Source organism: Coregonus clupeaformis, chromosome 20 (genome assembly GCF_020615455.1).
Source record: "Coregonus clupeaformis isolate EN_2021a chromosome 20, ASM2061545v1, whole genome shotgun sequence".
Classification (NCBI taxonomy): Eukaryota; Metazoa; Chordata; class Actinopteri; order Salmoniformes; family Salmonidae; genus Coregonus; species Coregonus clupeaformis.
The window spans coordinates 60,522,646-60,545,327 of NC_059211.1; the positions used below are offsets into that span (position 1 = coordinate 60,522,646).

Sequence of the window (22,682 nt, forward strand, 5' to 3'; positions counted from 1 at the left end):
ATGTCTGTGTGTCCTTCCAGAGGGTCGTCCTCTCTATATCCTGCGTCTGGGACAGATGGACACCAAGGGGCTGGTCCGAGCCCTGGGGGAGGAGTCTCTACTCAGACATGTGAGTGGGCCTCTTCTGCTGTCAATCACACGTGGTAACCAAAGTGTGTGTGTGTGTGTGTGTGTGTGTGTGTGTGTGTAAGCATACCCACATTAAGTGTGTGTGTGTTTTAACCCTTCAGGTTCTATCCATAAACGAGGAGGGCCTCAGGCGCTGTGAGGAGAACACCAAAGTCTTCGGCCGACCAATCAGGTACACACCCGTTGCTATTTGGTAGTAGCTCCACCACTCCCTCTGATAGGTCAAGTAGAGTTTAAGCCATATTGCATACACCCGTCCAAGCTTCTCAGATCTACAGGACACAAGTTCCGTGGGAGAAGAGGACTAAACAGTAATGAGTCCTATGGGAGCTCTGTAGCTGTTGCTAAGCTAACGTGTATCATGGGAATTGCCTTGGTGCAGTGGGGTTATTAACGCAGAGAGTGCTGAGTGTGGGGGATTCTCTTTAAAGTTGAAGCTATCTCTAGGCAAGATGGAAAAAAATGTGGAGGGTTCCTCTCTGAAAGGTGTGGGTGTGAGAGAGAGGGAAATGGAGAGAGTGAGAGGAGAGGGGGGAAAAGAGAGGGAGAGGGGGGAAAAAAGAAAGAAGGTGAGAATGGCGCCGTTATCTGGCAGCTGTCAGGCTTATCAGATGGACGTGACTGTGGAGCGAAGCCATGCAGGAATGTATCTGAAGTGTGCTAGGGTGGAAAGCTACGGAGCTTCGCTCACGTAAGACAGAGGGAGCGAGATAGCCCCTGATTGAGAGAGTGGGAGGAATCTGTCTCCGTTTTTTGACGTCATAGGATCGTATTTGGAAATGTAATGTGTATTGTACTTACAATCTGTGTATAGTATTTAAAATCTCGCCCTCCTACCTCCTCTCTCTCTCTCGCTCGCTCTTCCCTCTAGTTGTTGGACGTGTCTGGTGGACCTCGAAGGGTTAAACATGCGCCACCTGTGGCGACCGGGGGTTAAGGCCCTTCTGAGGATCATTGAGGTGGTGGAGGCCAACTACCCAGAGACCCTGGGACGTCTGCTCATACTGAGGGCTCCTAGAGTCTTCCCTGTGCTCTGGACCCTGGTGAGACACTATGAAACACTAGGGCTGGAGACTCCTAAATGGCACCCTATTCCCTATGTAGTGCTCATAGGGCAATTTTGGCACGAGGTATTTAGGTGGGAGCAGTAGGGTGATGACTCCTCCCCCCCCTTCTCTGTCCTGTGTTCAGGTGAGCCCATTTATCGATGAGAACACCCGTAAGAAGTTCCTGATCTACGCCGGTAATGACTACCAGGGCCCTGGCGGCCTGCTGGACTACATAGACAAGGAGGTCATCCCTGACTTCCTGGGAGGAGAGTGTATGGTGAGTCACCGTGTGTGTGGCGTCATCACCCAGCATAGTCACATTGTCGTATGGTTGCCATGATAATGTTTATGTCCCTTTTTCGTGTCTGTGCGTGCATATAAAGCAGAATTTCCATTGAGGATCATAGCAAACAGATACTTTCTATGACGTTTTTGTTGTCATATGGCCTAATTCTGTGTGTGTGTGTCTGTGTGCAGTGTGAAGTCCCAGAGGGAGGCCTGGTGCCCAAGTCTCTGTACCGTACTGCAGAGGAGCTGGAGAACGAAGACATCAGCCTGTGGACAGAGACTATCTACCAGAGTGCCAGCGTCTTTAAGGGAGCACCCCACGAGGTGAGCCCCAACACACTGCACCTCAGCTGGGGGAGAGCAGAGAGGACTCGAGGGGCGACTGGGGCCTTAGCTGGAGCTTTGAAGTCATTTGTGGGAGAAGGAGAAATAAGAAAGAGAGAGAAGGGCAGATAGGTGAGAGGAGAGAAAGAGAGAGATGGGGAAAGAGATGTGGGAAGAATGAGAGAAAGATGTGGATAGAAAGACGGAGGAAAAAAACAAGCCAAATGTTGGTCTGCTGAAGTTACTTGACCAACACTGCCACCCACTGGAGAAATCCTGAAAGTGCATTCAAACTGATCTTCAGACATTTAGCCACTGTTCTGTCACAAATTGAACATGAACTTTGCTTTGACAGGAATCTGCACCCATGTTGTTATTTTGTTTCTGTTACATAAAAGTAGAGAGGTGATATAATCTGTTAAAAAAGGAGCCATGCCATGTGGATACTATTCGGTAGAAATCTGCAGTCTTACCTCCGTCTGTCATCTGTTCTTTTCGCTCTCTTTAATTATTTCTCAATCTCTCTCTTATTTCTACTTTTCTCATCCCTCCCTCTCTTTCTCCTTTTCTCTCCCCTCCCTTCTTCAACCCTCCTCTTTTCCTCTCCCTGCTTTCCCTCTCAGGTGGGGATCGAGATCATCGACGCCTCCTCTGTGATCACCTGGGACTTTGACGTGTGTAAGGGCGACGTGGTCTTCCACATCTACCACTCCAAGCGCGCCCCCCAACCCCCCCGCAAGGACCCCCTAGTGGGGCAACACAGCAGCATCACCACCCCCGGGGGGAACAACGTCCAGCTCATAGACAAGTCCTGGACCTTAGGCCGGGACTACAGCATGGTGGAGTCACCACTCACCTGCAAGGAGGGGGAAAGCGTGCAGGTCAGTATTGGAGCAGACTAGTTATTCATACTGTTGAGAAAGATATGAGGCATGCAGGTGGCACTTTGTCAGTGCCTGATAAAATCTCTTGACTCAATTAACGAAATTAAGATTGAGTCATTAAAATATACAGGTTTGCATATTACACCAATGTTGAAACCAGTTGTTTAGTGTTAAGTGTGATTTAAATGCCATTCAATACTTAATGAATCTAATGTTAAGAACATCCAGATTGACAATGATTAAAACCTCTCATCTAATGCATCTCTCTTTCCCCCATCTCTCCCTCTCTCCCTCTCTCCTCCCCCTCTCGCCGTCCCTCTCCCAGGGCTCCCACGTGACCAGATGGCCAGGGTTCTACATCCTCCAGTGGAGGTTCCACACCATGCCGGGCAGCGCTTCCACCAACCTGCCCCGCGTGGACGACGTCCTCGCCTCCCTGCAGGTCTCCTCACACAAGTGCAAAGTCATGTACTACACAGAGGTCATTGGCTCCGAGGACTTCAGGTTAGTAGCTGTGTGTGCTTGTGTCTGTGAGAAAGCTCATATCAAATAGGTCATCATAGTAAATGTAATTTTTTAAATCATACTGTATTTTGTGGTATGATTGTATTGTATCATCACTTTTGTTCCATTTGATATGTTTTTTGTACAATATTGACATTAACATTAATGTCCATTGTAGCCATGATGAAGTGCCAAGTGTAGGCTTCCCCTCCTAAAGAGATAGACGGCCTTTTTACCCTCCACTCTTTCTTTTCAATGTGCTCCTGTCCTCCTATCGCTCATCAACCCCTCTTCCACTCCTTCTCTCTTCCTGTGAAGAGCGGCTTGCTTTGATGTTCAAAGTTTGTAAGTGGACTTGTGTTCCCTTAGCTTTGCATTGTGTTTGGTTGCTTATGAGAACTCCCGTTTAACAGTTGGCGACAGCTCTGTAAGATGCTAGCATCCTGACCCTTCGCTTATGGCTTTATTTGACCTCCCCAGCAATGCTTTCTCTTTGTGCTTCAGTTAGAGAAAGGGCACTCACACTCACTCACTAAGCTAGCTAGTCTCACCCTTGCTTGCATGAATGACTAACAGACACATGCATTTTAGTTTGAGTTGCCTTCCTCCTTTGCCACAAAGGGCTACCTGTATTTCAGGGTTCCCCAACTGGCGGCTCGCAGGTGGTTTTATTTGGCCCCAAAAGTTTTTTTGGCCCCGCAAGTTTTTTTGTGTGCATTTTCATTGTTGGACATAAAATAACTGTAAAAACACCAGGAAATCAGCTCCAAGTGATTTTAATTTAGGAAATCTGCTCCAAAGTATTCCCACGCATAATAGAGGCATGTGAAGTACATTCAAAATTATTATGTTTTAATCCAAGTATGATATCTGTTTGGGCTTCTTGCAAATTATTTGTAATGATCTTCCGGCCCACCAACCATCCGCTCAAGACAAAATCAGCCCACAGCTGAATGTAGTTGATGATCCCTGCTGTGTTTTTCTGCCTCTGCAAATTGGTTGATAAGGATAAGTCTTTCATTCATGCCCCTCAAAACTCTCACTGAAGCATGAGAGGCCATGTTTTAGTCACTGTGGGTTAGAAGAACAACCTATTTAGGGCAGTATGCTAAATTAATGTCACAGAGTGGATTCACCTCCCTTTGGTTTGACTTGCTGCATGATCTACACTATTTGGCACTAGACTTGACAAAGCAGGAGCTGGGCATCATTAATACCAGACCGTGGATCAAATACTATTTGAAATAATTCCTATTTGACAATAAAACATTTTATTTGTTTATACTTAAGCTGTGCTTGATTGAGCTTTCCTGTTGCAATATAACCAATAAAAGAGTCCCACAAGCACAAACCCCTCCCACCTGTCACTCCTAATGCAAACGCTCAAAGTAATTGAAAGATTTCAAATAGTATTTGCACCCTGATTTAAGACCATTTAGTATGTAGTTCTAAAACCTTAGTTAGGCCAACAATACTTTTTTACAAAATTAAAATCATACCTTTTTTCTCTCTCTCAGGGGCTCTATGACCAGTTTGGAGTCGAGTCACAGTGGTTTCTCCCAGCTCAGCCACGCCACCTCCTCCTCTAACCACTCCCAGTCCAGCTCCATGATCTCCAGGTAGAGGACCACAACTCCTGCCAAGGACTACAATTCTCCCTCTGCTGGATTAAAAGGCCCAGCTCCTCCAGCCTTCAGTCCACACTTTCCACCCTAACCACCTGAAACCTGTACTACTATTAGTCAGTCACAATGTGGAACTGAAGCATGCTTGCACAACAGAGGATAAAGAAGATGTCGGCGGTTGAAAAACTGAAAACAAAGACTTGTGATTTAAAGGGCTCAGTTTTTCTTGCAGAAGGCCATGTATATTTCTTCCCAGCTTTCTGCTGGGCTGCTGAACAGAACGTTGGCAGAATGTTTTTGGCTTGCTGAGACTTTGGTAGGTGTGGGAAGTGTCACACCCATGGAGCGCAATGCCGGGTCAAGCAATTGTCACACTCTTAAGGAGTTGTGGGACCGGATAAAAAATGGATGCACCGTTACATATACAGTGGGGGAAAAAAGTATTTAGTCAGCCACCAATTGTGCAAGTTCTCCCACTTAAAAAGATGAGAGAGGCCTGTAATTTTCATCATAGGTACACGTCAACTATGACAGACCAATTGAGATTTTTTTTCCCAGAAAATCACATTGTAGGATATTTAATGAATTTATTTGCAAATTATGGTGGAAAATAAGTATTTGGTCACCTACAAACAAGCAAGATTTCTGGCTCTCACAGACCTCTAACTTCTTCTTTAAGAGGCTCCTCTGTCCTCCACTCGTTACCTGTATTAATGCCACCTGTTTGAACTTGTTATCAGTATAAAAGACACCTGTCCACAACCTCAAACAGTCACACTCCAAACTCCACTATGGCCAAGACCAAAGAGCTGTCAAAGGACACCAGAAACAAAATTGTAGACCTGCACCAGGCTGGGAAGACTGAATCTGCAATAGGTAAGCAGCTTGGTTTGAAGAAATCAACTGTGGGAGCAATTATTAGGAAATGGAAGACATACAAGACCACTGATAATCTCCCTCGATCTGGGGCTCCACGCAAGATCTCACCCCGTGGGGTCAAAATGATCACAAGAACGGTGAGCAAAAATCCCAGAACCACACGGGGGGACCTAGTGAATGACCTGCAGAGAGCTGGGGCCAAAGGAACAAAGCCTACCATCAGTAACACACTACGCCGCCAGGGACTCAAATCCTGCAGTGCCAGACGTGTCCCCCTGCTTAAGCCAGTACATGTCCAGGCCCGTCTGAAGTTTGCTAGAGTGCATTTGGATGATCCAGAAGAGGATTGGGAGAATGTCATATGGTCAGATGAAACCAAAATATAACTTTTTGGTAAAAACTCAACTCGTCGTGTTTGGAGGACAAAGAATGCTGAGTTGCATCCAAAGAACACCATACCCACTGTGAAGCATGGGGGTGGAAACATCATGCTTTGGGGCTGTTTTTCTGCAAAGGGACCAGGACGACTGATCCGTGTAAAGGAAAGAATGAATTGGGCCATGTATCGTGAGATTTTGAGTGAAAACCTCCTTCCATCAGCAAGGGCATTGAAGATGAAACGTGGCTGGGTCTTTCAGCATGACAGTGATCCCAAACACACCGCCCGGGCAACGAAGGAGTGGCTTCGTAAGAAGCATTTCAAGGTCCTGGAGTGGCCTAGCCAGTCTCCAGATCTCAACCCCATAGAAAATCTTTGGAGGGAGTTGAAAGTCCGTGTTGCCCAGCGACAGCCCCAAAACATCACTGCTCTAGAGGAGATCTGCATGGAGGAATGGGCCAAAATACCAGCAACAGTGTGTGAAAACCTTGTGAAGACTTACAGAAAACGTTTGACCTGTGTCATTGCCAACAAAGGGTATATAACAAAGTATTGAGACTTTTGTTATTGACCAAATACTTATTTTCCACCATAATTTGCAAATAAATTCATTAAAAATCCTACAATGTGATTTTCTGGATTTTTCTTTCTCATTTTGTCTGTCATAGTTGACGTGTACCTATGATGAAAATTACAGGCCTCTCTCATCTTTTTAAGTGGGAGAACTTGCACAATTGGTGGCTGACTAAATACTTTTTTTCCCCACTGTATGCATTAGAAGACTTTACACCCATGCACATTTCCAAGGTGTTGATGACAAACATGCTCAAACCTACAGACAAACATGCTCAAACATAGGAACACACACAAACATACTGAATAAACACAAACCATAAACACACCTGCAATGACATACAAAAATACACAGTATTTGCCATATCACCAGTGGGGTTTGTCTCTACCTGATGAATTGTTTATAGGTCATGATTGGGGTAAAGCCGTAGCGAGGTATCGTTTAGAAGCAATAAGCAGAGTTTGAATTTCTACTATTGACATAATTACATTTCTATTTATCATGAAAATGTGTGTATGGAGGTTTGTCCTCATGTGTGCTATGTGCAATGTATAGGTGACCTTCCAGTTACCGGGTGTGGCTAGACAGACAGACAGACTGACTGACAGACAGACAGACACATTTAATTTAGCTAAACTTTCATTTGGAGAAATTACCTAAATAAATTGCCAAAGGTTATTTTTTACATTTGAATTCACAAATGGAATTTGAATTGACACATTTTGAATGTGTTTGCAAATTCATGTGCACATCTACTAGTCTCTTTTTGGCACAAGACACTTAACCAGTGATGACTTTTAAATTCTTGAATTTCAATTACTCTGACTTGAATTTGAATGGATTCCACCCCAAACTGAGTGTTTCCTGTCTGTCCCTGTCTGCAGGAATGAACTTGACACGTAGGTAGGTGTGGTTGTTATTGAGATGCCTTGTCATTGAGTGGCCATTGATTGAATGTGCTACTGATGATCAGTCAGGTGAGATTTTGCTAGCCAATGGAATTCCCCGAACTGTCAGGGTCAGAGGTTGACTAGGTCAAACTGCTATTCTTTTTAGAGGTGTAGATATAGAGAGGGAGGAAGTTAATGTTTTTTTGTGGTGAAGCTTATCATTTGCTACTGCGCCATTTGTAGAAATGTATTGATGGATACATGTACTTGGACTAGTGCTGGTTGGATTTTGTTACAGTTTTCAGTGAGAGTGAAGTGTGTTGCTGCATGCTCATATGGTTGATTGATGATTTTAGTTTAGGAGTTACCATAGTAACAGATACTACTCATGAGCCATTTGTTAGGACCATTTTAGCCTTTGTAACTAACCATGTATATAAGAAATATATCTGCTTTAGGGGACACTCCCTTTGCCTCGCCTGAGTGACGTGGACAAAATTGTCGATGTTTCCATTGTAATGCAATGTACCCATGCAAATAATGTTCTGTACAGTCACCTTGTGCTTCTAAAGCGCCAAAGACCAGCCAACAAAAAAACTGTCCGTTCCGTCTTCTAGCTTCCATGTTTGTTTTTAGGGGCTATTTTGTGAGCTTCTAGTTCACAGAAGAGATAATGAACTTCTCTACAGATTAGACTGTAGGGCTGTTTCAAAGGGTTGGTAAGCGTTTGCCTTCCATTGAAAAGCTGAGGCTCTCTCAAGACAAGTAAGCCCATCCAGCTTGGTCAGAGTGCCACCGTGCTGCTGCGTGATGTTACAGAGGGCCAAAGACGTGTTTGTTGATGGGCATCGGATCTCACTCCAATGATTATCGGCCAATCAGGCTAGCAGCACCTGTCTGTTTTTAACTGCTGGTGATAATGAAGCCCAAGGTCAAAGTGACCAGTCTATAATGTACAGTGTGTGTCTAACTGGAATATCATGAAAGGCTTTGCTCACTGAGGAAAGGACCCGCTCAGAATTAAATTAAAACAGAAAGTGAATAAATGAAATAATGAATAACTGTAAATATCTGTAAGGGTGTCGCCCATGTCAGGTCTGAGGATGTATAGTTGAACTTAACTTCTCTTCTTCTGTACTCATTTTAACCTTGAAGCATGTCTAGGCATAGACTAGCATAGTATCCTACTTTCCAGCTCTTTATCAAAGGAAACTCATAATGTGTAACATAATATCAACACAATGTGTAACATGCTCAACGGTTCACCAAGCTTTGGAGAACGGTTCCAGTCCTGGATATGTCTCTTTGTCCCCTCACACTCCTGTCGTGTTCAATGTTAGTTAGCTCAATTGGTAGAGCATGGCGCTTGTAACGCCAGGGTAGTGGGTTCGATCCCCGGGACCACCCATACGTAAAAATGTATGCACACATGACTGTAAGTCGCTTTGGATAAAAGCGTCTGCTAAATGGCATATTATTATTATTATTATTATTATTATTATTATTAAAACAGTGCTTTAGAAGTGTCTCACTGTGTTGTTTGAAACCAGAGACTGATATCTTCAGTTCCCTTTCAGTTTCATCAACTGACCTCAACAACATAGTGTCACTGCAAAGACTGAAATGTATCTGCTATGTCACCTGCTTTACTCAACTTCTGTCAACCTTCACTTCTACTTATCTCATTTACATATGAGGGCTATTTCTGTCTAGTTTGTCTGTCACCAACCATCTCCTGTTGTTTCCCATTCTCTCGTCTAGCCTCCCTTCCTATGAGACAACGATAATGTTGCATATCTTTATTTCCCTTGAAATTAATAATTATGTTTAAAAAATAACTTTAAATTAATATAAAATAGCGCCTTTACATTTTTTGAAATGATTAAACTTGAATTATGAAAATTAAAAGTTGTCCTGTTGTTTGTGTAACATATACAGTACCAGTGAAAAGTTTGGACACACCTACTCATTCAAGGATTTTTCTTTTCTTTTTACTATTTTCTACATTGTAGAATAATAGTGAAGACATCAAAACTATGAAATAACACATATGGAATCATGTAGTAACCGAAAAAGTGTTAAACACATTTTTTTGAGATTCTTCAAATAGCCACCCTTTGCCTCGATGACAGCTTTGCACACTCTTGGCATTCTCTCAACCAGCTTCACCTGGAATGCTTTTCCAACAGTCTTGAAGGAGTTCCCACATATGTTGAGCACTTGTTGGCTGCTTTTCCTTCACTCTGCGGTCCGTCTCATCCCAAACCATCTCAATTGGGTTGAGGTCAGGGGATTGTGGAGGCCAGGTCATCTGATGCAGCACTCCATCACTCCCCTTCTTGGTAAAATAGCCCTTACACAGCCTGGAGGTGTGTTAGGTCATTGTCCTGTTGAAAAACAAATTATATTCCTACTAAGCCCAAACCAGATTGGATGGTGTTTCGCTGCAGAATGCTGTGGTAGCCATGCTGGTTAAATGTGCCTTGAATTCTAAGTAAATCACCAACAGTGTCACCAGCAAAGCACCCCCACACCATAACACCTCCTCCTCCATGCTTTACGGTGGGAACTACACATGCGGAGATCATCCGTTCACCCACACCGCGTCTCACAAAGACAGCGGTTGGAACTAAAAATCTCCAATTTGGACTCCAGACCAAAGGACAAATTTCCACCAGTCTAATGTCCATTGCTCGTGTTTCTTGGCCCAGGCAGGTCTCTTCTTCTTATTGGTGTCCTTTAGTCAAGGTTTCTTTGCAGCAATTCGACCATGAAGGCCTGATTCACAAAGTCCCATCTGAACAGTTGATGTTGAGATGTGACTTGAACTCTGTGAAGCATTTATTTGGGCTGCAATTTCTGAGGCTGGCAACTCTAATGAACTTATCCTCTGCAGCAGAGGTAACTTTGGGTCTTCCATTCCTGTGGCGGTCCTCATGCGAGCCAGTTTCATCATAGCGCTTGATATTTTTTTGCGACTGCACTTGAAGAAACTTTCAAAGTTCTTGAAATGTTTCATATTGACTGACATTTATGTCTTAAAGTAATGATAGACTGTCGTTTCTCTTTGCTTATTTGAGCTATTCATGCCATAATATGGACTTAGCCCTATTTGGTAAAAGACCATCTTCTGTATACCTCTCCTACATTTTCACAACACAACTGATGGGCTCAAAAGCATTAAGGATATAAATAAATTCCACAAATTAACTTTTAACAAGGCACATCTGTTAATTGAAATGCATTCCAGGTGACTACCTCATGAAGCTGGTTGAGAGAATGCCAAGAGTGTGCAAAGCTGTCTTCAAGGCAAAGGGTGGCTATTTGAAGAATCTCAAATATAAAATATATTTTGATTTGTTTAACATTTTTCTTTGGTTACTACATGATTCCATATGTGTTTTTTCATACTTTTGATGTCAAATGAGTGGATTTGGCTATTTCAGCCACACCCGTTGCTGACAGGTGTATAAAATTTAGCACATAGCCATACAATCTCCATAGACAAACATTGGCAGTAGAATGGCCTTACTGAAGAGCTCAGTGACTTTCAATGTGGCAATGTCATAGGATGGCACCTTTCCAACAAGTCAGTTCATCACATTTCTGCCCTGCTAGTGCTGCCCCGGTCAACTGTAAGTGCTGTTATTGTGAAGTAAAAACATCTGAGCAACAACTGCTCAGCCACAAAGTGGTAGGCCACACAAGCTCACAGAACTGGACCACCGTGCTGTAGGGCGTAAAAATCGTCTGTCCTCGGTTGCAACACTCACTACCGAGTTCCAAACTGCCTCTGGAAGCAACGTCAGCACAATAACTGTTAATCAGGAGCTTCATGAAATGGGTTTCCATGGCCGAGAAGCCACACACAAGCCTAAGATCACTGCGTTCTCTGGAGTGATGTATCATGCTTTACCATCTGGCAGTCCGATGGACGAATCTGGATTTGGCGGCTACCTGCCCGAATGCATAGTGCCAACTGTAAAGTTTGGTGGAGGAGGAATAATGGGCTGGGGCTGTTTTTCATGGTTCTGGCTAGGCCCCTTAGTTCCAGTTAAGGGAAATTTTAACGCTACAACATAAAATGACCTTCTAGATGATCATGTGCTTCCAACTTTGTGGCAACAGTTTGGGCAAGGCCCTTTCCTGTTTCAGCAATGCCCCCGTGCACAATGCGAGGTCCATACAGAAATGGTTTGTCGAGATCGGTGTGGAAGAACTTGACTGGCCTGCACAGAGCCCTGACCTCAACACCATCGAACACCATTGGGATGAATTGGAACGCCGACTGCGAGCCAGGCCTAATCGCCCAACATCAGAGCTCGACCTCACTAATGCTCTTGTGGCTGAATGAAAGCAAGTCCCAGCAGCAATGCTCCAACATCTAGTGGAAAGCATTCCCAGAAGAGTGAAGGCTGTTTATAGCAGCAAAGGGGTCCTCTGTAGCTCAGCTGGTAGAGCACGGCGCTTGTAACGCCAAGGTAGTGGGTTCGATCCCCGGGACCACCCATACACAAAAAATGTATGCACGCAAGACTGTAAGTCGCTTTGGATAAAAGCGTCTGCTAAATTGCATATTATTTATTATTATTATAACAAACTCCATATTAATGTCCATGATTTTGGAATGAGATGTTTGACTAGCAGGTGTCCACATACTTTTGGTCATGTAGTGTATCATTAAATTTTTTATCCGGCTTCAACCTATGATTGGGCGATGCACGCTGCAATCTTAGTTTAAACTCAATTTGACCGTGTCAACGTGGATGCATTTAGTTATCTGTATGTAGGTGACTTGAGCTGTCACACATCAGTCAGGCAAAATTATCATCAGAAAGAGTTGAACATTCCTTGAGTGGATGAATGGGTGAACCGATGGATGGACTGGATTACATGCAAGCGAGGGTGAAAAGGTGGGTTTTTAGAAGGGCATGGAACATGGTCTCTGAATTACAGCTGTATAGTATGCACTGAGGGCCAGTTCAAAGCTTAAAATGTCATTTGAAAGTGCTTTTTTGGCAACATCAAAAAAAGTTAATTACTGTATATTGACTGGCTTACTGGCTTACCTGGTTAAATAAAGGTGAAATAAAAATAAATAAATAAAAGTATATGGGTACTGAGGAGCTGTCCAAGGTACTACTGCCTAATGCCCACTAGGTGGCAATCAACAAATATGGAACAGACCATGAACACAGCCCACAATCTAAAGACAAGTTAGGATTTAGTGCCACTGCAATGAAACTGCTACATTTGAACTTTTGTGTGACACTTGGGGGTTTTCAAGACAACTGGGACCTCGGGAAAAAAACGAGGTCAAATCATAACGTCCGTGATCGTCAGGTCAGAAATCCGGAGCTCTAGAAAGATGCCGTGTTTCTGACTTGGAATTCCGACTTGGATGATCATTAAAAACTAGATTTCCGAGTTCCCAGTTGTTTTGAACGCGGCAAGAGCTGTTTGGTTCCGCCTTTGTCCTGCGCACGTGGAGAGACGTCACGAAACAACACAAAGTACGACCAACGATATGTATATCTACTAAGGCGGAAAGTCCTACACCGAGGATTTTCCAAAAATGTGAATGAAAAAAGACATTGCCACTCACTCAACTGGATGACGAGGGATACAGGCTAGCTGTCCGCCGCCACAACGATGAGGTTAGTGTTGATAATCACAAGTTTACTGGATGTGAATATGGTGTAATAAAGGCAGTTTATTCAGAGGTAAATATATCTGGAATCGCGTTCACGGACCCGTTCGTCAAACTCTTAGGGAGCTATAAATTAAGCCCCATTACTTACCATATCAGATAAGAGAAATTGCTGCAGCTACATATATTTTACATCCTGGCCCTACATAGTTCACTATTTGCATCACTTACCAAAATATTACATGTGGTCATATATGCTTGGAAAGTGGAGATGCCATAGAACGTCAAAAAAGTAAACATTGCTGGAGACACATTGCCGTTTTGAGAAGACATCGCGTTTGCTAGCGAAGAGATTTGTTGTGGCAAATGAACTTGGGCTGGGAATTGCCAGGAACCTCACGATAAGATATATGCATCAGCATTGCGAGTCTCATGATTCTATACGTGTGCGATTCGATACTGTGATTTTATTGCGCACCATATGTCTGTTGCAGAGGGATCAGAAAGCCATGAGAACGAGTTTTGATCAGTCATGGAAATAAAAGTGCTGAAAACAAATTGGCTCCCAATGTGAAAAGATTGAGAACAAGCTATGAAGGAACAATAATGGTGTTTTGGTGCAGGTACAGCCAACTAGCGCTAAAATATTGCGATATTGTCAATACAGTATATCGTAAAGTATCACTATGTAACTCGATTTCTTTCACCCCAATCCCTCAAATTAACGGTAAATAACTGAATTGTTTGCCCCACATTTAGCTAAGATGATTAGCTAGCCAGCTAAAATGTTTTAGTTAGTTAGCAGTCGCATCTACAATAGTTTACTGTCAATAACATGTCTCCAAAAATGACGTGGTGTCTCCAATTGTGTTGACATTTTACAATTGCAATGCGCATCCATGAGTATCCACTTTCTGTAGCTCAGCTGGTAGAGCATGGTGCTTGTAACGCCAAGGTAGTGGGTTCGATCCCCGGGACCACCCATACACAAAAATGTATGCACGCATGACTGTAAGTCGCTTTGGATAAAAGCGTCTGCTAAATGGCATATTATTATTATTATTATTATTATTATTATTATTATCTGAAGAGAGCCCGAAACATTGTGTGCAGACATTTTTATGCAATAAATGAAGTAGGTTCAATCTAGTAGTTCTGATCTTCTGATTGGTCCTGATGAGTTGGGCGAGGTCCCCTGCAGGCTACTGTCACTGTTGCATTGGCTCTGAGTCGGGTTCTCTGTCTTCAAATGTTCAGCCTAAGAGAGGGGATTTTTGTGTGTGTGTGTGTGTGTGTGTGTTTAACAGTGATGATGTGTGTGTGTGTGTGTGTGTTTAACAGTGATGATGTGTGTGTGTGTGTGTTTGTGTGTGTGTGTGTCCTCAGAGCAAGAACTCGTGAGTTGGAAGAACTGAGAGGCCTATGGCGTCGGTGTTGTCCTTGGCCACCTGCTGACAAGGCTGACAAGATAGGACCCTTTTGTCCATTGTTATTGGATAGGAACAGAACTTATAACCAGCTCCTGACCTAAATAGATCTTAGCACAACATTTTACTCAACATATCATATTCCATATTCACTATAACAAATATATTTACTACGACATTAGCAAGAACCACCACATCCTCAGCCGGCTAATCCAGTGTGTGAAGTTTTGCGGAGTGTTTGAGTTAGCTTTGCGAGGCAAAGATGAAACTGAGGGCTCCACCAACCCTGGTAAGCCAACACTTTTGAGATCAGTCAATAAATGCTTCTGGTATTGACTTATATGCTGCCCCTGTCTTCATGTTGTTGCTGGACATATCTTTTTTTAAATGTGTGTAGGTCACCTAAATCATCAGAAAAATTGCCCCTCCTGAGAATTTTTTCAGGAGCCGCCACTGTAACTAACCCAAGACAGCTTATCTGTGTGGTTTACAGTGGGAGCAAATGCAGCATAGTGGGCAGAACACGCAAGGAGGTGGGCAAAGCCAAGCACGAGCTAGCGAGATCCTATTGGCGCGTTATAGCATGTATTTGCATATTTTCGTTAGGGAACGCCTCCTTTGAAGTGCGCATGTGCACAGACTCAATTCGACGTTGCACTCCTTCTAAACAACGCCATTTTTTAAACTTTGGCAAAGCATCAAGTCTATAAAACTCAGTGCACTGTGTTCGTAACAGATTATAGTTTTGGGAACATAAATGTATTGAGAGCAGATGTTTAATTGATGAAAAAAATAGCAGAATGTCGGCCCAGTTTCACCTAGTTCCATATTCTCCCACTACCCGCGACTGTACTTTCTCTCACTGCCATATTTGGTGGTGAGAAAACGAACGCTTCAGCTTTATAGCCCCTGTCTGGGTTGCTCCTTCTGTCTGTGGTACAACCGTTGTTATTATACCTCAGTGGGTACAAACCGGAAGAAGGTCTTCGCTGCAATAATTTGACACTTCTGCTTGTTCACATAGAATAACTACATGTCTATTCTTCCTCAAGAAGAATTGATCAAGAAATGGGAAAGGTCAGACACGTTTCTCCTCTCAATTTGACATAATAAAATGGCTATATGTAAACTGTATTTCACAGCTACTCACAGCGAAAAGGAGCACGCGCTGCTCCTCCTCACCTGTGTCAAATTGTCATTTGATTAGAACACCACAGACAGGTGTGACAACTAGCTACTGTAGCTCACATAATTTGCTAGCGAAACAGTCCACCCCTGGTAGCTACAATTACAGTGCTTTCTAGCTAGTTAGTATAAATAAAGCCAGACATTACAGTATAAAAAGTAAGGGTCTCAAGTTCATATTCAACCAGCCAAGAGGCAGAACAGTTGTCTGGCTTGTGGAGCAGTGGCGGTCAGTGCCATTTAAGATGAGGGTGGCCTTATTTCTATTACAGCATATTGGATGACTGTCATTCATATTCCATTCACCCAGTTCAATGTAACAGCGATAGGTTTAGGCTACTACATGATACCCATCATGAGGTTGCTTCCGTTTAAGAAACGTTTTTCAACAGAAACGGCGGAATGAATACACCCCTGAACACACAGCCACGTTGTATTCCTTCTCGCATCCATGCGTTCTCCTCCTCTCACTTCATCCCTTCGCGTGTGGACTTCAATGCACAACACATTAGCTGTATGTGACCAGGCAAAAAAAAACGTTCCAAGCCAAGCCACTACACACAGCCTACATCGTCAGTAAGCAGTTACACCGGCAGGCCCCGGTGGCAATAAAATAGTAAAACCAAAAGCTTACCTTGACTTGGAAGAGTTCCAATGTTGTGTTGGATAGTCATAGCCAGCTAGCTAACATAGCATCCCTCTGTTTGAGAAGGGTGTTTCAGTAGGCTAAACTAGCTAGCTGCATTTGCTGAATTTGTTCAAAACTGTTCATCTATTGTCTTTCTCTCTCTTTGAGTCAACTACTCAGCACATTTTATGCACTTCAGTGCTAGCTAGCTAGCTGTAGTTTATGCTTTCAGTACTATATTAATTCTCTGATCCTTTGATTGGGTGAACAACATGTCAGTTCATGCTGCAAGAGCTCTGATAGGTTGGAGGACATCCTCCAGAAGTTGTCATAATTTCTGTGTAAGTCTATGGAAGAAGGTGAGAACCATGAGCCTCCTAGGTTTTGTATTGAAGTCAATGTACCCAGAGGAGGACGTAAGCTAGCTGTCCTCCGGCTACACCATGGCGCTACCCTACAGAGTGCTGTTGAGGCTACGGTAGACCTTTGCAAAATAGTGTGTTTTAATCAATTATTTGGTGACGTGATTATATTTAGTATAGTTTTATGTAAAAAGGATAACTTTTTTAATGTTTTACCATTTAAATTTTTTATGAAATTCACTGAGGAGGATGGTCCTCCCCTTCCTCCTCTGAGGAGGCTCCACTGACACGGAGGTATAGCTCATAACTTTTTAACCAACTTCCTTTTAGACATTTAGCTAGCTAACAATTTGTTGTCCTCCCCATTCCACTCTCCACTGTCATGAGTCCACTAGCTTCTGACATATGGCTATCTGATACACAAGTTCAGGGCCAGCCCTAGCTTTTTGGGGGCCCTAAGGGATAGTTCTAAGTTTACTGGGGGGGTTGCCTAATTTTGTATATTTCTTTGCTTTTGGGAAGGTTGGGGCACAGGGTAGCGTAGTGCACAGTGGTGTAAAGTACTTATAGTGAGGGAAAAAAGTATTTGATCCCCTGCTGATTTTGTACGTTTGCCCAATGACAAAGAAATGATCAGTCTATAATTTTAATGGTAGGTTTATTTGAACAGTGCGAGACAGAATAACAACAAAAATATCCAGAAACACGCATGTCGAAAATGTTATACATTGATTTGCATTTTAATGAGGGAAATAAGTATTTGAACCCTCTGCAAAACATGACTTAGTACTTGGTGGCAAAACCCTTGTTGGCAATCACAGAGGTCAGACGTTTCTTGTAGTTGGCCACCAGGTTTGCACACATCTCAGGAGGGATTTTGTCCTACTCCACTTTGCAGATCTTCTCCAAGTCATTAAGGTTTCGAGGCTGACGTTTGGCAACTCGAACCTTCAGCTCCCTCCACAGATTTTCTATGGGATTAAGGTCTGGAGACTGGCTAGGCCACTCCAGGACCTTAATGTGCTTCTTCTTGAGCCACTCCTTTGTTGTCTTGGCCGTGTGTTTTGGGTCATTGTCATTCTGGAATACCCATCCACGACCCATTTTCAATGCCTTGGCTGAGGGAAGGAGGTTCTCACCCAAGATTTGACTGGCTAGGCCACTCCAGGACCTTAATGTGCTTCTTCTTGAGCCACTCCTTTGTTGTCTTGGCCGTGTGTTTTGGGTCATTGTCATTCTGGAATACCCATCCACGACCCATTTTCAATGCCTTGGCTGAGGGAAGGAGGTTCTCACCCAAGATTTGACGGTACATGGCCCCGTCCATCGTCCCTTTGATGCGGTGAAGTTGTCCTGTCCCCTTAGCAGAAAAACACCCCCAAAGCATAATGTTTCCACCTCCATGTTTGACGGTGGGGATGGTGTTCTTGGGGTCATAGGCAGCATTCCTCCTCATCCAAACACGGCAAGTTGAGTTGATGCCAAAGAGCTTGATTTTGGTCTCATCTGACCACAACACTTTCACCCAGTTCTTCTCTGAATAATTCAGATGTTCATTGGCAAACTTCAGACGGGCCTGTATATGTGCTTTCTTGAGCAGGGGGACCTTGTGGGCGCTGCAGGATTTCATGGTATAAATCTCCCACAGGAATTCCTAATATGGGAATATCCCCATTTCCAAAAGCTGATAAAAGCATCAGAATTGTGCTTGCTACTCCATCTAGAGGCCCTGAGCGAGAATGCATGTTATTCTCCAGAAAATGTGGAGATAACTGATCGCATTAGCGTTGTTACATTGTTACAAACTGTTCACATCTTTGCACATTTCTGAAGGTCACAGTTGCCCTCCTGCTTACGTCTTTGCCTCGGTTGTCTCCCTTCGGAGTTTGAAAGTTAACCAGCGATTGATTGACATGTAGTTGAACTACTAAACCCCTGCCCTTATCAATGACAGTGATACCAATCAAAGACAAAACACAATCAAATGCAACGACAAAAGGTTTACTGAAGATAACGTGGGTGGGGTGTGGGAAGGGGATTGGGGATGAAGAAAAAATAGAAACACCATTGTTGGTGCCTGCATCAGTGATCTCCCTGTACAGTGTTGTGGTGGCAGGTGAGGCGGCTCTCATCCTTGTTGATTTCATCCTCTTTCTTGGAAGCCACTTTAGCCTGAAAAACGAAAGGTATAAAATATAGAAAACCTATTTTACAGACAGCCATTATCACTGGATATTAGCATCAAAATAGTTGATAAATGATTATGTTAAGTACAAAAGAGAATTACAGTATGAGTTATTACTTACAGGCTTCTTGTTCTTCCCCCTGAGAGCTCTCCAGAGAGATGAGAATAATCCACACCTCTTCTTCTTCTTGGCAGCAGCAGTTGATGAGATGTCGTTGACATCAGTAGTAGAGGTAGACATTTTCTCAGCAGACTGCTCCAGGCTGGTAGCACTAGCATCAACTTCACGTAAAGCAACATGGCTACTCTTGGTTGAACCCATAGAAATAGTGATGGTAAGTCTACTTCCCTTGGTTGACACATCAGCCACATGGACCTCAGGTTGGTTGGAGGCTCTCAGGGTGGAGTCCTCATCCTGAGACACTAGATTTGTAGCAGACTGGAACCGGTCATTCTCCACGATGGAAACACTAGTAGACAGAACCTGAGATACTAGGCCTGCAGCAGACTGGATCAGGTCATTCTCCACAATGGAAACACTGGTGGACAGAACCTGAGACACTAGGCCTGCAGCAGACTGGATCAGGTCATTCTCCGCAATGGAAACACTGGTGGACAGAACCTGAGACACTAGGCCTGCAGCAGACTGGATCAGGTCATTCTCCACAATGGAAACACTGGTGGACAGAACCTGAGACACTAGGCCTGCAGCAGACTGGATCAGGTCATTCTCCACAATGGAAACACTGGTGGACAGAACATGAGATACTAGGCCTGCAGCAGACTGGATCAGGTCATTCTCCACAATGGAAACACTGGTGGACAGAACCTGAGACACTAGGCCTGCAGCAGACTGGATTAGGTCATTCTCCATAATGGAAACACTGGTGGACAGAACCTGAGATACTAGGCCTGCAGACGACTGGTTCAGGTTGTCTTCTTCGATGGAAACACTGGTGGACAGAACCTGAGGAGTCTGCTGGAGTGTCAGTGGCTCCCACTCATCCAGGAAGAAGCTCTCGACAGAGGGGAAGCTTCTTCCTTTCAGAACTGGGGGAATGTAGGGGGTGTACCCAACAGTCCAGAGCAGAGAGCTGTTGATGGCATTCGCGTAGTGGTACTTGTCGCCAAGTATCTCTGCAAAGCTCTGACGGATGTTCTGACTCTCTGACTCTGGACCTTCAAGGGTGTTGAGTTGGGTCACCATTGAAATCCACCCTGAAAGAAACGCCATGACAGCACAGGATCAACAAAACAGATTTTTAGCATTATAAGAAAGGGAGGGATATTTTCCTTTTCACTCATGGCAAATAATGTTTGTTCCAATAATATCTCCTATTTCCTTAAAGTGTGCACTCCTTCTCTACTTCCCAGACATCTTAAACCGTTGGATTGGTGGAGGCATATGCTTGTGGGAGTTTCAACCATATTTCTTATACCAGTCATTTCTTTTCAATTCAGTGAAGTGAACAAGTGCGCACTTTGGGAGGAAGGAGAGATAATTGAGACATTGCATATTTTACTTGGCCTAAGTAAAACCATTTACAGCTGTAAATATTCATTTTGCATGGTTACATTGCTTGGTAACTAACAACAAAAGCCTTTACAGCCATCTTATTCTAAGTTTGAAGATATTTCCTTTCTACTAAGAATTAAATCAATTAATATTTTAGTTTTAAGACTGAAATAATTTAATTATTCTTACCTGAGTTAACTGCGTTGTCCTTAATAGAATAATGTCCGTCTTCAGGGAGGATGAATGAAAAGCTTGCCATAATGCTGTATCTCTCGTTTGTCGATCAAGAACTGAAGTTTTCTTGAGAGTTCTGAACATAACTCTCTGGTTCTGGAGTTCCATACGAAGCGTCGGCATTGTGACCCTCTCTGTCGCATAGAGATGGAATTATTTATGTCCAGAATGCCATTACGCAGGGTTTCGAATGGAATTCGGTTACACTTTATTTGGATAGTCCCAAGTGGATAGTTTGTAGATGTTCAATAACTGTCAGCATTTCAACTAACTATCCACTAACCCTTAACCCTTAACCTTAGCCCTAAACGTAACCCTTACCCTTATTCTAAACTAACCCTAACCTTGGCAAGCAGTTGCTTATCAACAGATAGTTTGTTGAAAGTATGCCCATCTGTAGATTATTTATATGTGACTATCCAAATAAAGTGTGACCAGGAATTCTATCTCTGTTTAATAATACTACATTTATTTTATATAGCACTTTTCATTAAAGAGAATTTCAAATACGCTTTAAAAATAAAACTAATGTAGGATTCTGACATTGGCTGGTTTTGACTTGGGGGGATGGTTTCCACAGCTGACGGTGTTGAGGCAGTTCAGAAAGGTAGTAGCAGCGGAGGGAGCGTCGATGGTACAGGGAGGGAGAAGCGTCAGTCGGATAGACGGGCCCGGAGCTCTTAATCGGGCACCTTCGCTGTATTCTCCTCCTCAAGTGGATCATCAACAACCGAAGGTGTAGCACATGAGAGTCACACGCTGGCCAATACCAAAATGTTAAGAATATGTCGTCCTCTGAATATTGTAATTGATTGTAGAATATCGAGTAAACTAAGGTCAACACCCTCACTGTTTATGCACTCAAAAGGGACCATGCTAAAATCATGTCCCGCGCTTTTCCTCAACTGGGAATTCGTTTTTTCTACCAAACACTCCAGTTCAGTTCTTCTTCATTCAGTTATTTTTCAGAAAAGTATTCTTAAATGTTTTTTACCATATTGCACCATCAACATAATTCTTTCAAATATTTAGCCTACTTACAGGGAGCTCTTGTCTCCCCGTGTCTATTTTCCCTCTTATGTAATACTGTAAATGTGGTGTATATAACTTGCCAGCTCTGCAAAGGATGGTTAAAGAATGATACCACCCTGACATTTGCATGTCTGTAGCCTACCACTGGAAAAAAGAGATACATGGAGTAGACATGTTTTAAATGCAAACTTCTTTACCTTCTTAGGTGTTCTGGTAGAATTGACTTTGAATGTTGTTAATGGCAAAATCTAGAACCCAGAAGTCTAGACTCTAGAACACACATCAGACACAGTTTATCATACTTTATTTTGTAGGGGAACCACAGGTACTTTAAAAGAAGGTTAAACAGAGCTGTACATAGGAGAGCAGTATTCACAGAAATGATAGCCATGTCTTCTCCCAAAGTTTAAATACTATTCTTTAATTCTCTATAATAATTTTTTATAATAATGATACAATTAAAGCTTGTGTAACTGGTCCTGCAGCTTTTTCGATATGTTGTCGATGATGTCATTGTTGTGTGACAGGGCTAATTTTATTTTCTCCAAAAAAGGAAAATTAAAAGAGTTATGATTTCTAACACATAACAGGCACAGACTGCCATCCTGCGTATGATGGTGTATGTATGATGACGCCCAATTCACTCACAAAAGAGAGACAGAAAGAGACAAAGAGAGAGAGAGATGTGCCCCGTTTGAATACTTCAGAAAAGCTTCCTTCCTTGAAGTAATCACTGATCTGATTTGGTTGGGCCAGTCAGAGTAATAAGACCGTCACTTTGCTTTCACCTGTCCAATCACCAATGGATCTGTGCTTACCTGAAGAAAGGATGCTTCTCTTCATTATGTGAACAGAGACAGATAAATGAGCTTGATGTTGGAGACTGGTCAGTAACAGTTGGAGAACGGGCATCAGTTCATAGTAAGGTTGCTGGGGGT

General features: G+C 43.2%; 2 protein-coding genes across 5 annotated transcripts in view; one reads left to right on the plus strand and one right to left on the minus strand.

The window, feature by feature from the left end:
* LOC121534012 (SEC14-like protein 1) overlaps positions 1–5,261 on the plus strand; it is a 44,041-nt gene extending 38,780 nt beyond the window's left edge. For 2 of the 4 annotated variants that reach the window (XM_045205856.1, XM_045205858.1), the window contains exons 9-17: positions 21–109; positions 231–301; positions 1,001–1,172; positions 1,321–1,455; positions 1,656–1,790; positions 2,414–2,671; positions 3,000–3,178; positions 3,497–3,523; positions 4,696–5,261. In XM_045205856.1, the coding sequence (XP_045061791.1) occupies positions 21–109; positions 231–301; positions 1,001–1,172; positions 1,321–1,455; positions 1,656–1,790; positions 2,414–2,671; positions 3,000–3,178; positions 3,497–3,523; positions 4,696–4,801 (1,172 nt within the window). In that variant the 3' untranslated portion in view covers positions 4,802–5,261. The remainder of the gene's footprint in view (positions 1–20; positions 110–230; positions 302–1,000; positions 1,173–1,320; positions 1,456–1,655; positions 1,791–2,413; positions 2,672–2,999; positions 3,179–3,496; positions 3,524–4,695) is intronic. The other 2 variants (XM_045205857.1, XM_041840419.2) reach the window with 1 other exon arrangement.
* Positions 5,262–18,815: 13,554 nt separating this feature from the next.
* On the minus strand, positions 18,816–20,169 carry LOC121533002. The gene is made up of 3 exons (XM_045205834.1): positions 19,848–20,169; positions 19,084–19,529; positions 18,816–18,949 (listed from the first exon to the last, which is right to left on the minus strand). The coding sequence occupies exons 1-3, from the start codon at positions 20,167–20,169 to the stop codon at positions 18,860–18,862; spliced, it is 858 nt and encodes a 285-aa protein (XP_045061769.1). The 3' UTR covers positions 18,816–18,859.
* Positions 20,170–22,682: the final 2,513 nt, after the last annotated feature.

Bases quoted from the DNA above. Each gene is read 5' to 3' on its own strand.
- LOC121533002 (XM_045205834.1), bottom strand. From the start codon at position 20,169: ATGGTGACCCAACTCAACACCCTTGAAGGTCCAGAGTCAGAGAGTCAG. The intron at 19,530-19,847 runs GTGTTTCCATTA...AGTCTGCTGCAG, and splicing joins ATCTCAGGTTCTGTCCACCA to GCCTAGTGTCTCAGGTTCTG. The intron at 18,950-19,083 runs GTAAGTAATAAC...TTCGTTTTTCAG, and splicing joins GGGGGAAGAACAAGAAGCCT to GCTAAAGTGGCTTCCAAGAA.